Genomic DNA, 19416 nt, shown 5'->3' with positions numbered 1-19416 from the left:
TGAACTTCTGTTATAAATAAAGTTATACTTCAAACAGGGAAGAAAAAGAAAGTATGAGATACAGAGGATGTTTACCTATTAGAGTGATGTAGAAGAATGGGAAGAAATCAGAGAGAGAGCAAACCATGAGAGACTTAAACTTAACTATGGGAAAGAAACTGAAGGTTGCTGGAGGAGAGGTGTGTGTGGGGATGGGGTACCTAGGTGACAGGCTTTAAGGAGGGCATGTGATGTAATGAGTGTGTTATATGAGGGTGTTATATGCAACTGATGAATCACTAAACTCTACCTCTGAAACTAATGATGTTCTATGTTGGCTAATTTAATTTTTTTAAAGAACTGGAAAAAAAATTAAAAATAGAGTGATGTAAATCACCAACTTTTAAAAAAGTGCTAGTAAATTAAAACGCGCTTCTCTATCTAAAAATCACCCTAAGAGGATAGATTTTCAAATCCCTCAACTCTCTGGTGTACCAATAATGATATGACTGGTACTTTCAAAAAAAGAAACAGGAAAAATTATAACCCCCACACCAATGAAAAAAAATTAAATTACCTACAATATTACCGATGTTGAATTTCCAAATTACAACAAAAAACTTACATGTAGTAATCCTTAAATGAACTTCAAATTCTGAAAATTTAAATAAATAAAACCATAGCAATATACAATAAGTATATGTGGTGCTACCTTTCCACTGAAGTTGGATGTTGTTTTCATATAGTCTTCTGCTTTCTGCAGACAGATAAGCACTTTTTCAATATCTAATAGAATAAAAAGGGGAAAAAGGAGTGTCAATCAAGTGTCAACTACTATTAAACAACCATGTAGAAAACAGAAAAGTGCTGATGAAACGGTAAAAAATGTTCAAGAAAATTAGATATAGTTATTTCAAGTTTATAATCAGTACGCGTAAGTAAGAATATTTTTGGGGGGGCGCCTGGGTGGCTTGGTGGTTGAGCATCTGCCTTTGGCTCAGGTCCTGATCCCAGGGTACTGGGATCGAGTCCCACATCAGGTTCCCCATGGGGAGCCTGCTTCTCCCTCTGCCTATGTCTCTGCCTTTCTCTCTATGTCTCTCATGAATAAAAAAAAGTCTAGGGGATCCCTGGGTGGCGCAGCGGTTTGGCGCCTGCCTTTGGCCCAGGGCGCGATCCTGGAGAGCCGGGATCGAATCTCACATCGGGCTCCCGGTGCATGGAGCCTGCTTCTCCCTCTGCCTGTGTCTCTGCCTCTCTCTCTCTGTGACTATCATAAATAAATAAAATTTAAAAAAAAAAAAAAACATTTTACTCTCATGTTATTTTTCTTCTCATGATCTTAAAGGTACTTTGTTCATACACTATATTCCCATATGTACTTGAGTGTGTTTCTGAATTCTTTATTTTCTGTTTCTTCAAAAACTTACTATTAGGTTCTTAATATATTTTAACTATTAAAGGGTTATATTCTCCATCATTACCATTCTTTTCCAGACTTTTCTGAATATTTTCACTTGCTTTTATTCCATAAGAATATCAGATTTGAAACAAAACACTACAATCGCAAAGACAATACCACCTGTTGCCATTTTGATCAGGACTGCACTAAATTAGTATTTCAAATACTAAATCACTCACTAAAACATTTAAGTTACATTTTTATTTTTATTTTTTAAGTTGTATTTTTAAACATAAAAACATTTATAGCATAAAAATTACTCTCCCTAAACCGTAAATTATATATAATCCTAAAATATAAACATGAAGAATGATTTCTTTAAAATTTTACATGAGAATCTGCAGATAAATTTGTCAAAGACTAAGTCTTCCATTTCCCTTATATTTCCTCTAATTTTTTATTATCTTAATCTGTCAATTTAGTTAGGTTCCCTTAAGTAATTACAAAAGCATCATAAATCTACCTTACAGTTCTTACAGAATTAAAATGCATGAATAATGCTATTTCTAAAAGCACTCCAACTTCCTAGTCAGAAGGTGAATAATTCAACTCCTTCAAGCCTATACCAGAGACTATCAAGTTTGGTAACCACTTCAAATATTTAGAGAGAGGAAGAGAGAATATTCTAAGGTTGATAGGTAATAAGGTAGAGACTGAACTGTGAATTAACTAGGGATCATATGCTACATTGGAGGGGTGCCTGGGTGGTTCAGTTGGTTAAGCATCTGCCTTTAGCACAGGTAATGATCCCAGAACCCTGGGATCAGGACCCTGGGGTCAAGTCTCACGTGGGCTCCCTGCTCAGCGGGGAGTCTCCTTCTCCCTCTGCCTCTGCCCTACCCCTAGCTCATGTCCACTCTCTTGAATAAATAAAATGTCTTAAAAATTAAAAAAAAAGAAAAAAGTGCCACATTAGAGCAGGAAGCCAAGAATACCATATGGATAGAACATTCATAGGTCAATGTTTTTAAGTTTACAACTACCTGCTCACTTTTATTATTTTCCCAGAATTAATTTTCATAGTCTTTAAAAAAGGAAATAAATGAAAGTGGACAAATCTTGTAGCATGCAGGCATACCTTTGCTTTCAAATTTTTCATCCACTTTGACATTGCCAGAGAATCCATTTTCTATAAGACAGTGTTCAATGAGAGCTGGTCCATAGGCTATAAAAGCAGAAGGTATCATTTTTTAGTATTTACTATAAAATTTAACATTCAAAATACATCCAAAATATATACCCCAATATGAATATCTACTAACAGTAGCCAGTGAAAACAATTTACTTATTTTGCTTTTTAAGATTTTATTTTTTTTAGTTTACTTATTTTGAAATGATATTAGAAATAACAATTCAAGTACTTATAAAAATTTAAGGTTTTTTAAAGGCTACAAAACAATCGTAGAAGTCAGTGTGTAAGTTATAGAAATTTAATGGAATTGAGCCACATATAAAGGACTATAAATCAGAAATGAAGGATTGTTTTAACCTTCAAAAACTGGTTAATGCAACACACCATGTTAATAGAGTATATTATTAAAAAGTCCAAACTTACAAATTTATCTGTGCTATACTAATAGTTAGAAAGTTGTAAAGATAATTTTTTAATGCCTTCGAATTTCATGAGAGGATAAGTAACTCCCTAATGCTCAGTAATTGAGGATATCTCCCTGCTCGTATGTCCTCTCAAGATTCTTTACAGGGATGAATGATGATTTCTCAAGTTTACTGGATTATCTTCATCCTGATCAAAAGTACCTGGCAGATTCTGGGATGCCCCAAAACCCGCCAGTTAAAAAACAAACAAACAAACAAACAAACATATTCTAAATGGTTATTAAACCAAAGATTCAAGTGAAAAAAACATTTCTCAGAATACTACAGTGGCACTAAAGTGATAGATAACATACTATTTGTTTACATAACTGTATTGCTCTTAAATAAAAGTTATTGGATAAAGGTCAAACTTTATGTGGTATAACAACTTTCTCTTTCCTTAAAAATAAACTCTTACTCAGAAGATAATCTTCAACTCTTTTCTATATTATTAAGTTGTTCTAATATTCTCCTGAGTTATAAAAGATTTAAATATATTCCTGAAAACTACATTTTCTTGCAAACACTTCACTGCTCTATTTAGGATTACTCACGAAGTAATGGGTTAAGAACTCTCTTCAGTAGTTCGCCCTTAGGTGCACCGGCTATTATTTCAGTCAATCTGTGAAAACAAAATTGACACACCTCTTACTAACTTATATTTAACAAATCTTACAGCAAAATTCATATTCACAATACTTTCATATGCATCAAATTGCCTGATCTTCACTATACTCTAAAATACAAGAGGGATAACTTCACTTTGTATGTAAGAAAATGGGTTGTAAAAGTAATTTATCCAAGGGTAATAGGTTCCTAGCAGCAGAGTGGCACCCAAAACCAAGTTTTCTAAGAAAAATCAATACTTTCTCAACTAAGTCATATTGCTTGTCATCATGCTCATCTATGACAGGAAAGTGATGTCTTTATGTAACAGGTAAACGTCTATAGGGCCTGGTGATATGTCTTAATACTTGGAACAGTTTTACTTAACTATGCATCTAATAAGAATTCTTAACAATGCTGTGGGCCACTCTGGTCCCCAGATCAGCAGCATCAACATAACCTGAGAACTTGGTAGAAATGTAAATTCCTGGGCCTATACCATATCTGCTGAATCAGATTCTGGAAGCAGGAGCAGTAATCTATGTTTTATCAAGCCTTCCAGGTGAATGTGATGCATGCTACATTTTCAGAACCTCTGCTATAGCTATTAGCCAGCAAAACCTTTCAGCTAAAAGAGTACAACTACAATTAGCACCTTATCCCACAGTACTCCCTTTTCCTAGCTAAACCATTTCCATTTGCACTCTGCCCAAGATAGCTGTCTTCTCACAGAAGAGCTAGTAAGTCCCCTCACTTTACCAAGAAATCATAAACATCTGAATTAACACCAGACTTAGATTAAAAAGATATACTTTTGCTACTTGCAAATGAAGCTTAACTGATTACATGCACATTTATGTAGTTCAAGCAGTCCAAATTTAGTTACTGTATGCAAGTAAATAAAATATTCTGTTATTTTCTTTCTATCGACATATGACCTGTTTTATCTTCTAATACAATATGAAGTGAACTTATAAACAAATATGTTACCTTTCCAAGGTAAGCAAAGGCTCAGCAGCTCTAGCATGATCAACTGGATAGTGTTCACGAACAGCAAATTTAACATCATCTGACTCATCAGTTCGAAATCTTAGGATATTCAAAATTAGGTACTCATAATCTGTAAGAACAATGTTTCCCTGTAATAGAATAAAATATGACTTACTGCTTTTCCCAAATCATTCTTGAAACTTCTTAAAAAGTGAGAAAATGTAGTCTCTTAAAAACTTAAGGCTACAAAAATGAAGTTATGAACAAAACCCATTTGAGTCACATCTAAACACTGCTCTTCGCATTTGCCCAGCACAGACTCTGAAATAAGATGAGCAAATAAAGGACCCCAGATTTGAAACATAATGAAGGAATATAAACCAACTTTAAACTCATTGTCTAATGGTTCTATAAAAGTCACTCATAGAAGCACAATACAATTATCCCCCAGTTTTCAAAACTTCTTTTTCATAAAAGACCTACACTAGTACCTGTTTTCACTAACCGAAAGAAATTTGAAATGGATTTTCACTTTTATGAAAAAAAGTGAAAGTAGACCCAAACTCAGGCTGGGGATGATAGGTTGCAAGATAAGTGGCTTCAGTAGATGGGGGTCACCATTCACCTTGATTAGAGATACAGATAACCAGGAGTTATCAGGTGTTGAAAGAGTAATACCTACTGCTAAAAGTTCTGACTTCAAAGTATTCATGCATTTAACTTAACACAAAAGTTAACTGGAGAAAGAAAGCTGGGAGCTTTGGAAAACTGTCCATTATAGCATCTAGTTTAGGAATATGTGATTTGGAAAACAGACCTGGCCACAGAGCCTGACACAAAGAAGGTGCTCAGTAAATGTTTGTTAAATTAAAATGTGCAGATATCAAGAACATCTGGAAAATTCCAGTAAAGCAGTTACTTCCCTGAAGTGTTTTTTTTCCTTAGATCAAGTTTCCCAAAACTATTCTGTAAAATGGTTTCCCCTAACCCCATAAAAAAAGAATTCTGTGATCAAGTAAGTTATAAATTTTAAATCACAAATCTCCATCTCTAGGAGATGTTTAAAAATCTTAAAAAATAAATAAATAAAGGTATTGATAAGTCCTAGAGTTAAAGAATTTTTTTAAAAATCTTACTTTATTCTCAAAGGTCCTCAAACTTTAATGGTTATGGGACCCATATTTCTAGGTACACCTATTAGCTATGGCAGGTGGTATCTAAGAAACATACTTTGGGAAATAAACTGTGTTTGACTCTGATATACTTAACAAACTATTTTCTGATCTTAACTTACTTTCTCCAGAGTCTCTTTACTGGAACTTTATTACAAATTAATAAACTTTCAAGATTTTATTTATTTATTCATGAGAGATACAGAGAGAGAGATAGGCAAAGACACAGGCAGAGGGAGAAACAGGTTCCCTGTGGGGAACCCAATGTGGGACTTGATCCCAGGACCCTGGGATCGTGCCCTGAGCCAAAGACAGACGCTCAACCACTGAGCCACCTGGGCATCTCAATAAACTGACTTTCTTAAATGAATTTGAGCAGCAATCACCTCTTTACCTAAGGTCTGATCTAATCTAGATAAACCAATACATCAAAATTCCAGACCTGAAGGCTGGGAGATCAAACCCTGGTATAAAGAGAGAAGAGAGCAATCTTCAAGATCCACTGTAAGCCTATCTCTCTTAGATACCACAGTGACTACTGAAAATTCCCAAGCACATATTCCCATGTACAAAATCCTTAATATCTATTTCCAACTCATCAATAACTGGATGTCTGAAATCTCGCAGTATGCATGCCAATTGCTCAAACCCTTCAAAATAGAAAGGCCCTAAATGCAATGGGGTATCCTGGATTGAATCCCAGGACAGAAAAGGGATTAGTACTAGAAAAACTGGTGAAATCTGAAGAGTCTACAGTTTAATAGTAATGTGTCAATGTTAATTTCTTGGTTTTGACACATGGACTGTGATTATATAAGATGTGAGATGTTAATGTTACTATAAACTAAATGAAGGATATACAAGAACTTTCTGTATTATCTTTGCAACTTTTCTATAAACCTAAAATCACAAAATCTAAATCTATTATAAATCTAAAATTATTACAAAATAAAAAGGCTGTTTAGATTTTTAAAAAATCATACTAAAGATACACAAAGTCATCATATGGAAAAAAATTTTAAGTATCATCTAGGTCTAAATTAAATTGAAAAAGAAAAGGGGTGCCTGGGTGGCTTAGTTGGTTAAGTGTGTGACTTTTCATTTCAGCTCAGGTCTTGATCTCAGGTCATTCCTGCCTCTGGCTCTGGCTCAGGTAGTAGAGTCTGCTTGGGATTCTCTCTCTCCCTCTGCCCCTCTCCCATCCACCCAACTTCCGCCCGCATGCATTTTCTCTCTCAAATAAATAAATCTTAAAAAAAAAAAAAAAAAAAAACTGAAAAAGAAAAAAAAATGCAAAGGCCCATATCTGGTATAAGATTAAACTCAGAATGCATGCGTACTGAATAAAACCTAAGCATGCCTGCAATTAGTTACATTCTAGAGATTTTCCCCTCCAAATGAAAAAAAAAAAGGGTTTTTTTGGATGATGGTGAGGAGAGGGAAGGAGACCATAAAGAGAACAACAATCATAACAGTGGTTACCTTGAGATGAGGAAATGGTTTAGGCTAGGAGTGGTAAGACCCTCCATTTTAATTCTATGTACTTCTGTGTATACTGAAAATGTATTAATGTACTACTTATATAAACATGTTTAATTTAAATGGTAGTCTAGGTAATTCCAACCACTGTCCTACTGAGAAATAGAAAAACTGGACAAAATATACAAAACTCATTTTTTAAGAAAAAAAAAATGCAAGCAAGACAGTAAACAGAACCAAAACCTAGGAGAAGAAAACTCAGAAAGATGAGTCCCACACTTAGGGCTAATTTTCCCCTAGGATCATTTGTCCAAGAGTTAAGAAGCAGCTGATGGGCTGAGAAGCTGAGCATAAATTTTGATAGACTTACAGGACAACTAAGGGGAATAAAAACTAGAGTTCAGAGTCCAAGTGAAAGGTGAGTTGGGAAGGAAGGGAAGTCTAGCTCTGAATAGTGAGTAATAAAGGCTACATCACAGGGGATGAGGCAAACCAGAAATATACCAGTCTTTCGAGGCCCAGCTTCTAACCAATTCAATGCTTGATTAAAGTGGGGTTATTTGTACCCTTAACCACTTGTCAAAAGCAATTTTCTTTAAAGGAAGACAACATCATTCCAGATCTCACAATATAATTATTGTTTTTCCTACTCAATGCTTGGCACACAATACAATAATTAGGCATGTGAGGAGACAATATAATTAAAATCAAAAGAAACAACAGACTATAAAAACAGACACTGAAAGCAATTCCAAATGATTCTTGTCTGATAGCAATAAAATTAGTGAATAGGAAGATAGGTCAAAGAAAATATGGCTGAATTTCCCAAAACTGATGAAAAACATCAACTCAGTTCTAGAAGCACTATTAACTCCCAAAAGATAATTACAAATAAAAACTCAACTGAGCACACCACAGCAAAACTGAAAACCAAACAGGAAGAGAAAAAAATGTAAAGCATCTAGATAAAAAGGCCAGATTACCTTCAAAAGAGCTGACATTGATTTTAATAGAGACAATGGTTGACACAAGACAATATACTATTTTTGTAACTGTAAACAATTTCATAAGAAAACCAACTAGATGGTAAAACTGGTTGTAAGAGAAATGAAATAAGTGAAATATTTGGAGTGACTGAGAGAATGATTGTATAAGATTGCCAATTCAGGGCAGTAAGATAAGACTAACCTTTGGAGATATCTTTTCTCTGGACAGACTCAATTTTAATCTCTACTGAATGCAACTATTTTCATTGTACGAGGCATGAATTATTTGTATTGCTCGCAGTTTTCTACAAGTTAAAAATCTACCTTTCTAGAGTTGTTAAAAAACCTAATCAATAGTAAATAGCAAATCAAAGAGATATACATCCTTAAAATAGAAAATAATCCCCAGGAGTACCTGTTAGATAGCAGTTGGCAGGATACTAAAATGACATTTTGTCCCTTTTGCCTCTTTCCAAATTTTGATATATATATATATTTTTACAGTTCCCTTTCATGAGCGTAACATCTAAAATTACTGATGACAAATGTATACACACATAAGCTACTGCATCTTGGCCTGATTTATTTACACAGGTATACAGCAAGAAATGTTAATTAACATAAACAAATCTCCTTGTACTATAGTCAGCAAGTCTAGAGCCACAAGGTATTAAGCAATTACTAAAGCCATAATAAGTACTGCTGCCTGGAGAATTCACAAGAAATCTGGGATTTTATTTTTGAAAGTTTCTGTTATCCCAAAAGAAAATTAGTCTTTGCTTCTAATTCAAAGCTATGAAACCAAATCAAACAAACAAACAAAAAAACACTATTCATTGTGTCTGTAGCATACCTATAAAACAGGTAAATTCCTCTTTATTTTTTATTTTTTAAAAAACTTTATTTATTTATGATAGTCACACAGAGAGAGAGAGAGGCAGAGACACAGGCAGAGGGAGAAGCAGGCTCCATGCACCGGGAGCCTGACGCGGGATTCGATCCCGGGTCTCCAGGATCGCACCCTGGGCCAAAGGCAGGCGCCAAACTGCTGCGCCACCCAGGGATCCCTAAATTCCTCTTTAAAGTTATTAAAACCTACAGATGTGACCTTCCTTACTACCAACAGGCTAGGATCCATAAAATAGGTAGAAAACCAGTTTCTCAAGAGGAATTTGTAGACATTGCTTCTGCATACAAAACATAACCTTTGTTCCTTAATGATGAGCTTATCATCCTACTTAAATGAGACTTATTCTCAAATATGATAACCAAGGTTTGACTTTAGTTGCACAATTTGTCTAATTTTATCTTGGTAAAAGAAAGGACAAATTCTTATCAAACCTATGTAAATATACACATTGCCATTAATAGTAAAAAAAAAATCAAACAAACAAAAAAAAACTCAGTAGAAGATATTTGTTCCTAAATTCTAAGGGATCAATGATAGCAAGTTACCATTTAAAGAATATATCACTTCCATTTGCAGTGGTATAGACTACTAAAGATCAAGAGAAAGATAAATGGCTTTATCATACACTACCATAAAACATTCATCATAAAAACAACACCAACAATATTCTGAAAAAAAAAATTAACCACACTTAGATTCTCTCCAGTTTATTAAGTCCCATGTGATTAATTCTGATCATCCTAGATCACAGGTTGGCACTTGATTTTCATGAAAGCATCTGCTCCTAGATTAAAGTAAGTCTTATAAATGCTAAATTAGTCCCCTGATACATTTTGGCATATACCTAAGCAGTATTAGCTCAAATAATATGAGTCTATTGTATTAGAGCAGGGTCAGCAAACTTTTCTACAAAGCTAACTCTGTAAAAGGTAAGACAATAAATATTTTAGCATTTGTGGCCACATATGGTCTCAGTTGCATTTTTTAAAGAGCCCTTTTAAAACATAAAAACCATTCTTAAGCTCACAGGCTTTATAAAAACGGACCACAGGCTGCATCACAGGAGTCGATCAACTCCTATTTAAAAGTATCTGATATGTCCTTTCCACCAAAGTTCTGTAACTGATTCTTTGTTGAAGACTCAATACAATGACAAAATTATAGAGACAGAACAGGTTGGCAGTGTCAAGAGGTAGGGATGGTGGGAGGAAGAGGGGTGGATAGGTAATATCATAAAGGTGTATCACCAAGAAGATCTCTGTGGTAATGGAAAATCCTACAACTTAATTGCAGTGGTGGTTACATGGATCTACAAAGGTGGGAAAATGCACAGAACTAGATGCATACATTGTACCAAAATCAATTTCCTGATTTTGATATTGTACTATAATTATGTAAAATGTAACAACTGAGGGACACTGACCTATCTTTGCAACTTCCTATGAATCTATAATCATTTCAAAACAAAAAAGTTTAAAAAAAAAAAACTTTTAAAAGAGGTTATCATACAAATTTTAATTGACCACTACCTGAGACCACAAATAAAAATCAATTTCAAATGGGCTGCAGCTGCTGTTGCCTGCAGGGAAAGGATAGAACATTCCCTGTCCATATTTTACAGTACACTATTACACAAATACTTAAAGATAAATTATCCGTCATCTCATCTCCAAAATTTACTTACCCTATCATAGAGCTCAATGATTAAGTGATAAGCAGCTTCATCACTTCCAAATTGAAAATCTACAATTCTATCCACACCAAGCTGTTTTGCACTGACCAATCGTCGACTCTTCAAATGTTTTCGGCACTAGTAAAAAACAGAAGAAAAAGGTATTTATGTAGAAGTGAATTCCTAATCATTTGATAGTGGTTTGTAAATAATTTTCCTCTTTTTATTACCATCAAGAATAACACTTAAAAAGTAGTAAACAAAAGCTTGTGGATGATAATCAAAGGAAAAACACTTTATTGAGAGGACTGACTGCTAACTCTGAAATAGTATTTTATACTTTTTTAAGAAGACAATTTTATACTTTTTTAAGAAGGAGAAATTTACTTTGTTATTTATACCAGTAAGTCCCTTTTTCTTACCCTATGACCTCACTCAAAACTATAACCTTTTTATTAAGCCTCTTTCTAGTCCCATCTTTTAAGTGTCTCCAATTTCCTTTGTGTTCAAAATTAATTGGTGGTTTCCACTAATCTTCCATTTCAAATACAAATTCTGAACCATGAGCTTATTGGTATTCTATAAGTTAGTCCTCTATATACACCCAATTACCTTCTATTCCCACAAATTTAGTAATACAACCGAGACAGAATTTTTCTGGTACTGTCTCCAAAGCTTTTGATCAACCTAGCTCAAAACCAAATGTATTAACTCTCATTCCTTATCAAATCCCATTCTTCTTATCCCTAGTTATGATGTTCTTATTAGCAATCAAACTAAAATTAACATTTTTATATCCAAATACAAATTACTTGGTAAACAACTATTACTTTAGTCTATGTACACCCTTTAGTACAAATATTTAAGTATAACATGGGTCAAAAACAAGACTACTCTGTAGTGCCTAAAAATCTTCCAATTCTTTCTAATTCTTGAGTTTGAAAGAGCTCTTAGTCACAACCAGTAAGACAGAATGCTTTCAAGACTTAAATTCAAGACAAATTTGGCAGAGAAGTTAATATAAAGTCACCTTTAAAAAAAAAAGAAATACACAATCACTCTTAGAATGCCATCTCTTTCACAACCAAGACTTCTCCAGATTTGATAGTTTAAATTGACTAAAATTCTCATTTTATGTACTTATATATTCAGGCAGATATAATAACAATTTTCAAACTGCTAACAGTCTCCCTTTCCTATATTCAATAGTTCTGATTTATGAGTGGTCTATAATGATTTTGATTTAAACAGTGACCTACCTATAGGGCTATTTTTTTTTTAAATCCCCAGGGGAAAATCACAATCCTTCCAGAGCCCCCTAGTAGTATTTTTATTCAAGAAAAAGTTCAAAATGGAGATAAAAGGCATACTTGAAAGGAACTAGAAATTCACACCATGGAATGGAGAAAAGGGAAGAGTATTTATCATGAGCACCGATGGGCATACAGCACATACGTTGTGCTTATTTTATTTCCCTATTACCAACTTGATGAAAACTGTCAGTGCCATAAAGTATTAACTGGCATCACCAAATATGAGAATGAGGAACAATCTCTGTGACTTACCACAAACTGAGCATGACTGTGCCATATAACAGTAGCAGTTCTTTATTTTAAATTATTTATAATCTGTTTAACATTTTTTGCTCCATTGGAGATTATCTCTCTATACATTCAGATTAATATATACACCTAACTCATAAAATTCTCTTTTTAGAGTGTTTAGCTTCCTATTGGTGTAGCCTGATTTGGGGATTTTTATCCCAGTATCATATAACTTATCATCTGTTACATGATCTGTAAAACTGAAATAACTGTTCTTCATATTCACAGATATATTAAACAACTTAAAATAAACATTATCCACTTATTTTGAAAAGTGCTATACAAACACCAGGTGTCACCATTATTAAGGATAATTCCCAAAAGAACCATTTGGGGTTATTATTAAGTATATTAAACTTTTAAGAGTTTGATAATTTTGTGACAGGCCTTGTGATTTGGGAAACACTTACCTAACTTGTAATCCAAAACAGATTCTAAGTTGCTGGGGATAAGATTCTTCTCTGTAAAGCCTCTAATGAAATAACACAATGCCAAAACAAATAAATTTCTGAAGGAAAGTGAGGAGGAGAGGAAGAAGGAAATTAATACATATGGAGCCCTAATATGTGTCAGGCATTGTGTTAGGTGCTTTACATGTTACTTCAATTAATCCTCACCAATAACCCCATGAGGGATGTATAATCCACATTTTACATTTAAATAAACTAAGTTTCAAGAGGTTAAGTAACTTTTCAGGGTTATCAAATTATTTAGCGGCAAAATCATTAATTCAAAGTTAGGTATATTTGATTCTAATGTCTTTCCTCTGTACCACATAATCTTTTAGAGTATCTGTTATGTCAACTAATGGATAGGTAACACGTCCACAAATGCAGAATCTCAGTTTTAATAGAAAAAACAAAAGCAAAGAGAAGTGAAAAGTAAAATATGACTGGTAACAAACTAACGTCACTGAGTATTTCAACAAAATACAGATCAGTAGCTCAAAGGTGAGCTGCAGAAAAGTAGGAAGGAGGAGGTGGGGCATATCATAGAAAGCCAAGAATAACAGGATATAGGATATGGATTCAGAAATTAGAGAATCATAAAAAGGCGAGAAAATGATGAAAATAAGGCCTTAGAAAAATTCACCTTGGCCTAACACAATTGTTTTGATAACAAGAAATACACTGTAATTAAGGAACTGTAAGGGAATGTTATAAAAGCTTAAACTAGAGTAGTGACTGTGGGAACAGAAAGATTTGGAGCACAATGGGGTGTGAAGGGTAACAGGGAGAAGTCAATAAACAGCTACTGTATTCATCCCATTATCTATCAACTACTCTATTTTATCTCTACTTTATTCATAACAGTGAAGGAAAACCAAACATTTTAAAACTTAAATCGTTAGTGACCAATATCAGGGCCTTAAAATTTAGCTTCAAGTATAACTTAAAGTTACCTTCATGGCAAAACTAGAGGGCATCATATTCTTAGGCCACTCAAATTCTGTTGTGTGAATTCGTATGCCAGATTCAAGTAAAAGTGTAGCTTTAAAGTCTGGCCTGTAGAAGAAAAAAGTTAAATTTTTCTTTAGGGCATTTGTCAACGCTCAGTAAAACAGACTAAAAGTCCAAGTAAAATAAATTAATAATCTCATATTTAATTACCAAAGGTAAAACAAGCCTGTAAAATGCTCTTACTTTTGAAGACGAATAAGATAGGTCTTATTATCCACATCATAAACATTGTTTACTCTCATTCCTATTAAGCTGCGAAGAGAAAGGAAACATGTAACAACATTTGAAATACAAAACTTCACAGAATTTAAAGCGGCAGGCGGAAGCAGAGCCTTCGAAAGAGGGGATCTTCAACTCTAAGGATATGGAGTCAACCGGGGATCATCAGTCTGAAGGCCATCAGGCATTCCACCCAAAACTTAATTTTAACTTTTTAAGAACTAACGTTGTATACCAGCCCTAGGAAAACCATGCAATGCCCTTCGTCCTTGAAATGACCCAATATTTAAGGAAACATAGAAAAATCCAATACACTTTATTACAAAAGAAAAAAAAAAAGACGGCAAAATGGCAAAAATGGCAAAAATCACACTAATGCTTAATAGAAACCAGACTAGAATCTGTTACTTGCAGCTAAAATGCAGATATTCCCTCTCCCAGAAGTAAGGAAGAGTGTCAAAGAAATCAGGCCTCCGGCCTGGAAACCCCCCGAGGCAAAAGACTACTGGAGCATCCCGGCGTCCACCCGGTGTCTCGTGTTCTACTCAACGTTTGCTGCCAGACCCGGGCAACTCAGGCCAACAAGGCAAGCGCTCGGTGGTGAGGGCCCCGCCAAAGCCTGACACAAGACCTGGTGAGACAAGCAGCCCGCGAGAGCAGGGTGTGGGGCACGCGGACGCTGGGCTCCCCCAGGTGTCCTGAGGGCCTCGGGAAAGATGTCACGCACTCGCCCACCCAGGCCTATAGCCAGGTCCGCAGAAGAAGAGCACTGGGGGGATGAAGGGGAAACATCAGGCTGGTCTTTCTTCAACCTTGGGGCACCGGCCTCTGGCTTCTGCATCCCCCGCACGAGCCTGGTCACCTATCGCTCAGTACCTGGCATTCAGCTCCGCGAGTATCGCGCGGAGGTCAATGGTGCTAAAACGAGTCTTCATGGCGAGGTCTGAGGGTCGCTACCGCAGTTTTCCCCACTGACTGCCTGACTCAACGCCGCTACTCTAACGCGCAGGCGCACTTGGCCGAAATCTACGGCCGCGCAGAAGACCCAATATTCCTCGAGGCGAACGCGTTTGCGTCACTTTTCCAAAGCTTTGAACTATCAAGTCGCCGTCATCAGGCTTTTCGTTATACCAAAACAATTCGCAATAGATCCAGACTAGTCTCTTGAAACTGCATTTCTTCCTGAAAAGCTGACAGGCTACCCTTTCCCTCTTGCGTTCCGGGATTCAAGACCGACTCCCTAGCGACCCCTGCTGGTGGTAAAAATTTATGAGGCGCGTACTGGGAGGATTTCCCCTGGATGGGCGGTAGGGCTCGGTCTGCAAGGGTAAGAACTACCCTCTCCACTTGGTTAACTTGGACGAGTAGATTTTGAAATGTGACGAAGCGGAACTGTTTCATTCGCCCGACAATTACCCTCAACAATAAAGGTGAAGCAACGCCCAAAAAGGAGTTCCTGTTCTGATGGGCCCCGCTCGCAGAGGAGTATTTTGCGATGTTCAGTAGGATTCTCATCTGACCTTGATCATGGCATCCCTTGCCTCAGCGTAGTACCTGGCATACAATAGGGACTCCATAAACTCTTGGCAACCTGAATATTCAGGTGTTCCGCTAGATAATCAAAAAGTAGGACGGAATAAGAGAAGACTGCCCCACCATGGGGGATTCACAAGGTAGTAGGAAAACTGCCGTGCAAAAGTAGAAGGATGCCCCTTTTCGTTGTGTTCAGTATATACTCTGAGAAGAAAGGATACTTTCAAGGTGAGAACTCAAAAGAGACGGGGTCTCGCTATGTTGCCCAGGCTGGAGTGCAGTGGCTATTCACAGGCGCGATCCCACTACTGATCAGCACGGGAGTTTTGACCTGCTCCGTTTCCGACCTGGGCCGGTTCACCCCTCCTTAGGCAACCTGGTGGTCCCCCGCTCCCGGGAGGTCACCATATTGATGCCGAACTTAGTGCGGACACCCGATCGGCATAGCGCACTACAGCCCAGAACTCCTGGGCTCAAGCGATCCTCCTGCCTCAGCCTCCCGAGTAGCTGGGACTACAGGCGCGCGCCACCGCGCCCGGCGAGGATCCTGAGCTTGGGAGGATTCTCCAGTCTGCGAGCGGCGAGTCGTCAGGATTCCCACCGGCAGAAGGCGACTGTTTGTAGATGCTAAGGTGCGGGTGCCATAGGACACAGGGCAGACAGCATTCGCTGCTGCATCGTAGGGCACAGTGAACCATGCAGAATAGCTCAAAATGTAAAATAAACCATTTGGAGAGTTTAGGAAAGTGGGAGACAGCTATCTGTGGTCCTAACTGCAAAAAAAAAAAAAGAGGTCCCACCGGACATAAACAGTACTAAGGTTATTATGTTAGCTCTGAAGGCATTCCCAAAATATTGCCTAAATATCTTCCATAAAAGCATCCGAGTAAAACTCCACATTGAAAAACACTCAGGCGTTTCCTTAAAAACAAAACCTGAAGTACTCATAGTAAAACTCCCAACTTAGGGCACTAGGCCAAAGGAATAGCAGCAGGAATAGTGATTTAAGTTATACAGTGTACGGCTGCCTATCAACTAATTCATACATTACTTCTGCTTTGTCAAGGAAAGTGGGCATCAGAAAGAAAATGCAAGAAAATACCTAAGGGGAAAGGTAGATCAAGATAAGTATGAAAATTACCAGAGAACTGGATCATTTACTACTGAATTCGATCATTTCTAGGTTTTGAAGTCATTTCTCTATTTTGAGAAAATCCTGAGACAGGGTTACTTGAGGACTTCTGGGAAAATAAGAAGCAACAGGAGGTGAGCAAATCATCTTCTGATTTTCAAAGAGAAAAGTGACTATTTGAAACCACAGACAGGTACTATTAACATTTGGCACAACCAAAAATTTATTTTTTAATATTTCATTTATTTATTCATGAGAGACACACAGAGAGAGGCAGAGATACAGGCAGAGGGAGAAGCAGGCTCTATGCAGGGAGCCCAATATGGGATCAATCCCGGGAGTCCAGGATCATGCCCTGAGCCAAAGGCAGACGCTCAACCGCTGAGCCACCCAGACAGCCCACAACCAAAAATTTAGAGAAAATTATTAAGGAGTGACTTACAGGCACCTAGAATTATGATTCTCAAACTTTAGTGTGCACTCAGTAATTACTGTAGAGATAATTAAAGCAAATTCCTGGGCACCACACCCAGAGTAAATTTATTAACTTTGGCTCAAGATATCTGGATTTTTAACTACCAAGATGAAAGGGACCTATGGCCCATAATTGAAAGTTAATTGATTGCTAGAAGACGAAGTGGTGATCACTAGGAACCAATGTAGTTTCATTCAAAATAAGATATAATTAACCTTATTTTCTCTTCAACTCATAGAAATATTCTATATGTAGTTTTTGAGATTTTTTAAAAATATTGAGGTAAATACATGACATAAAATTCACCATTTTAACCATTTTAGAGTATACACTTCCATAACTCTTAAAATATTTACAGTGTTGTGCAACCATCTCCACTGTCTAGTTCCATAAAATTGGGGTGTATTTGTCATTTAAGACCTACTCACCCACCCTGGAAGTTTCCAGTGGACACACTTTTCACCAAAACAGTGAGAAATCAATTTGTGAAGGGAGCCTCAGCATCCTTGAAGGGCTCCACAATCATCTCTCTGTAGGCCAGAACTTACAATGGGAACTGCTGCTACTGAATTGGGAAACCTAAATGCAATGAGAATAATTGGATGGTGAAGTGGCAGGGTCCAAATGGCAGTACTCCATCCATCACTAAAGGCACACTGGGTATTGTTACCATAATGGGCAGCAGAGTCAAAATAGCAATCAAATAGTCTGACTTCTGGAGACCTGTGATGCTGGCTCTTTATCATGGTGTTCCTAGAAGAAAAAAATATATGGGAAGCCCACTAAATTCTCAATTTGTACAAGAAGAGTTCTAGCTCAAGTGAAGAAAAATCTAACTTAAATCATAAAAACAGAGTCGTAGCCCTTCAATCAATTTCCAGACTTGAGCCAGTTTACAGACCAGGAGCCCCTTGAATGAAAGGGAGACCATGTCTCCTTGAGGAAGAACCCTAATCCACTTCCAAATATTTATACTGTTAATCTTTCTCTTAGTCTTCCCCCCAAAGAGACCAATGGCCTTTTACCAGGGTAACTGTGCTTTGGGGAAAAAGGAAATGATCGGTAAATCATAAAAATTTTTAAAAATCCCTTTAGCGGGTTGCTGGACACTGACTCTGACCTGACACTAATTACAAAAGACCCAAAATGTCATGTTGATCTGCCAGTCAAAGTAGGGGCTTATGGAGGTTAGGTGATAAATGGAGTTTTAGCTCAGATCTGCCTCACAGTGGTCCCAGGATATCTCCAAACCCATTTTATTTTGTTGTTGTTATTATTTGAAGCGGGGGAGAGGGGAGGGAGAGGGACAAACAGACTCTGCACTGAGCACAGAGCTGGACACAGGGTTCAATCCCATGACCAGAGACCATGACCTGGGCTGATACCAAAAGTTGGAAGCTTAACCAACTAAGCCACCCAGACGCCCCTCCAAACTAATCTTGTAGTTATTTTCCCAATGCTGGAATGTATGATTGGAATAGACATACTCAGCAGCTTTCAGAATCCCCACACAGGTTCTCTGGCCTATGGAATGAGGCTATTATGGTGGGAGAGGTCAAGCCACTAAAACGGATTCTATCTAGGGAAATAATAAACCAAACACAATACCACACTCCTTGAGGGGTTGCAAAGATTAGTGTTACCAGGGGACATCCAAGTGACTCAGTCTGTTGGGTAACGGACTCTTGGTTTCCACTCAGGTCATGATCTCATGGGTCCTGGGATCAAGCCCCCCACTCGGTTCTGCATTGAAGGCAGAGCCTCCTCGAGGATTCTCTTCCCTCTACCTCCCCCTCTAAAATAAATAAATAAATCTTTAAAAAAATTAGTGCCACGATCAAGGACTTGAAAGATGCAGTGGTGGTAATTCCCCCCATGTTCCATTGAACTTGGCTATTTGGTCTCTGCAGAAGACAGATCTTAGAGAATGACAGTGGATTACTGTAAATTCAACCAAATGGTGACTTCAGTTGGAGTTGCTATACCAGACATAGTTTCATTGCTTGAGCAAATCAACATACCCCCTCGTACCCGATATGCAGGTATTGATCTAGATATGCAGGTATTGATCTAGAAATGTTTGTTGTTTACTGATCTCCATCTTTGTTAATAAAGCCACCCACAGCAGTTTTCTTTCAGCT

The 19416-nt window shown here is 37.0% G+C and overlaps 1 protein-coding gene across 1 annotated transcript in view; it reads right to left on the bottom strand.

Annotated features, from left to right (window-relative positions):
- NEMF (nuclear export mediator factor) overlaps positions 1-15157 on the bottom strand; it is a 46803-nt gene extending 31646 nt beyond the window's left edge. Inside the window, exons 1-8 of the mRNA XM_041758531.1 lie at positions 15012-15157; positions 14100-14168; positions 13859-13961; positions 10865-10990; positions 4634-4782; positions 3592-3659; positions 2520-2606; positions 692-765 (exon numbers count right to left, since the gene is read on the bottom strand). Of these exons, the coding sequence (XP_041614465.1) occupies positions 692-765; positions 2520-2606; positions 3592-3659; positions 4634-4782; positions 10865-10990; positions 13859-13961; positions 14100-14168; positions 15012-15070 (735 nt within the window). The 5' untranslated portion in view covers positions 15071-15157. The remainder of the gene's footprint in view (positions 1-691; positions 766-2519; positions 2607-3591; positions 3660-4633; positions 4783-10864; positions 10991-13858; positions 13962-14099; positions 14169-15011) is intronic.
- Positions 15158-19416: the final 4259 nt, after the last annotated feature.

Source organism: Vulpes lagopus, chromosome 6 (genome assembly GCF_018345385.1).
Source record: "Vulpes lagopus strain Blue_001 chromosome 6, ASM1834538v1, whole genome shotgun sequence".
Classification (NCBI taxonomy): domain Eukaryota; kingdom Metazoa; phylum Chordata; class Mammalia; order Carnivora; family Canidae; genus Vulpes; species Vulpes lagopus.
This window is presented reverse-complemented; position numbering and strand designations above follow the sequence as displayed.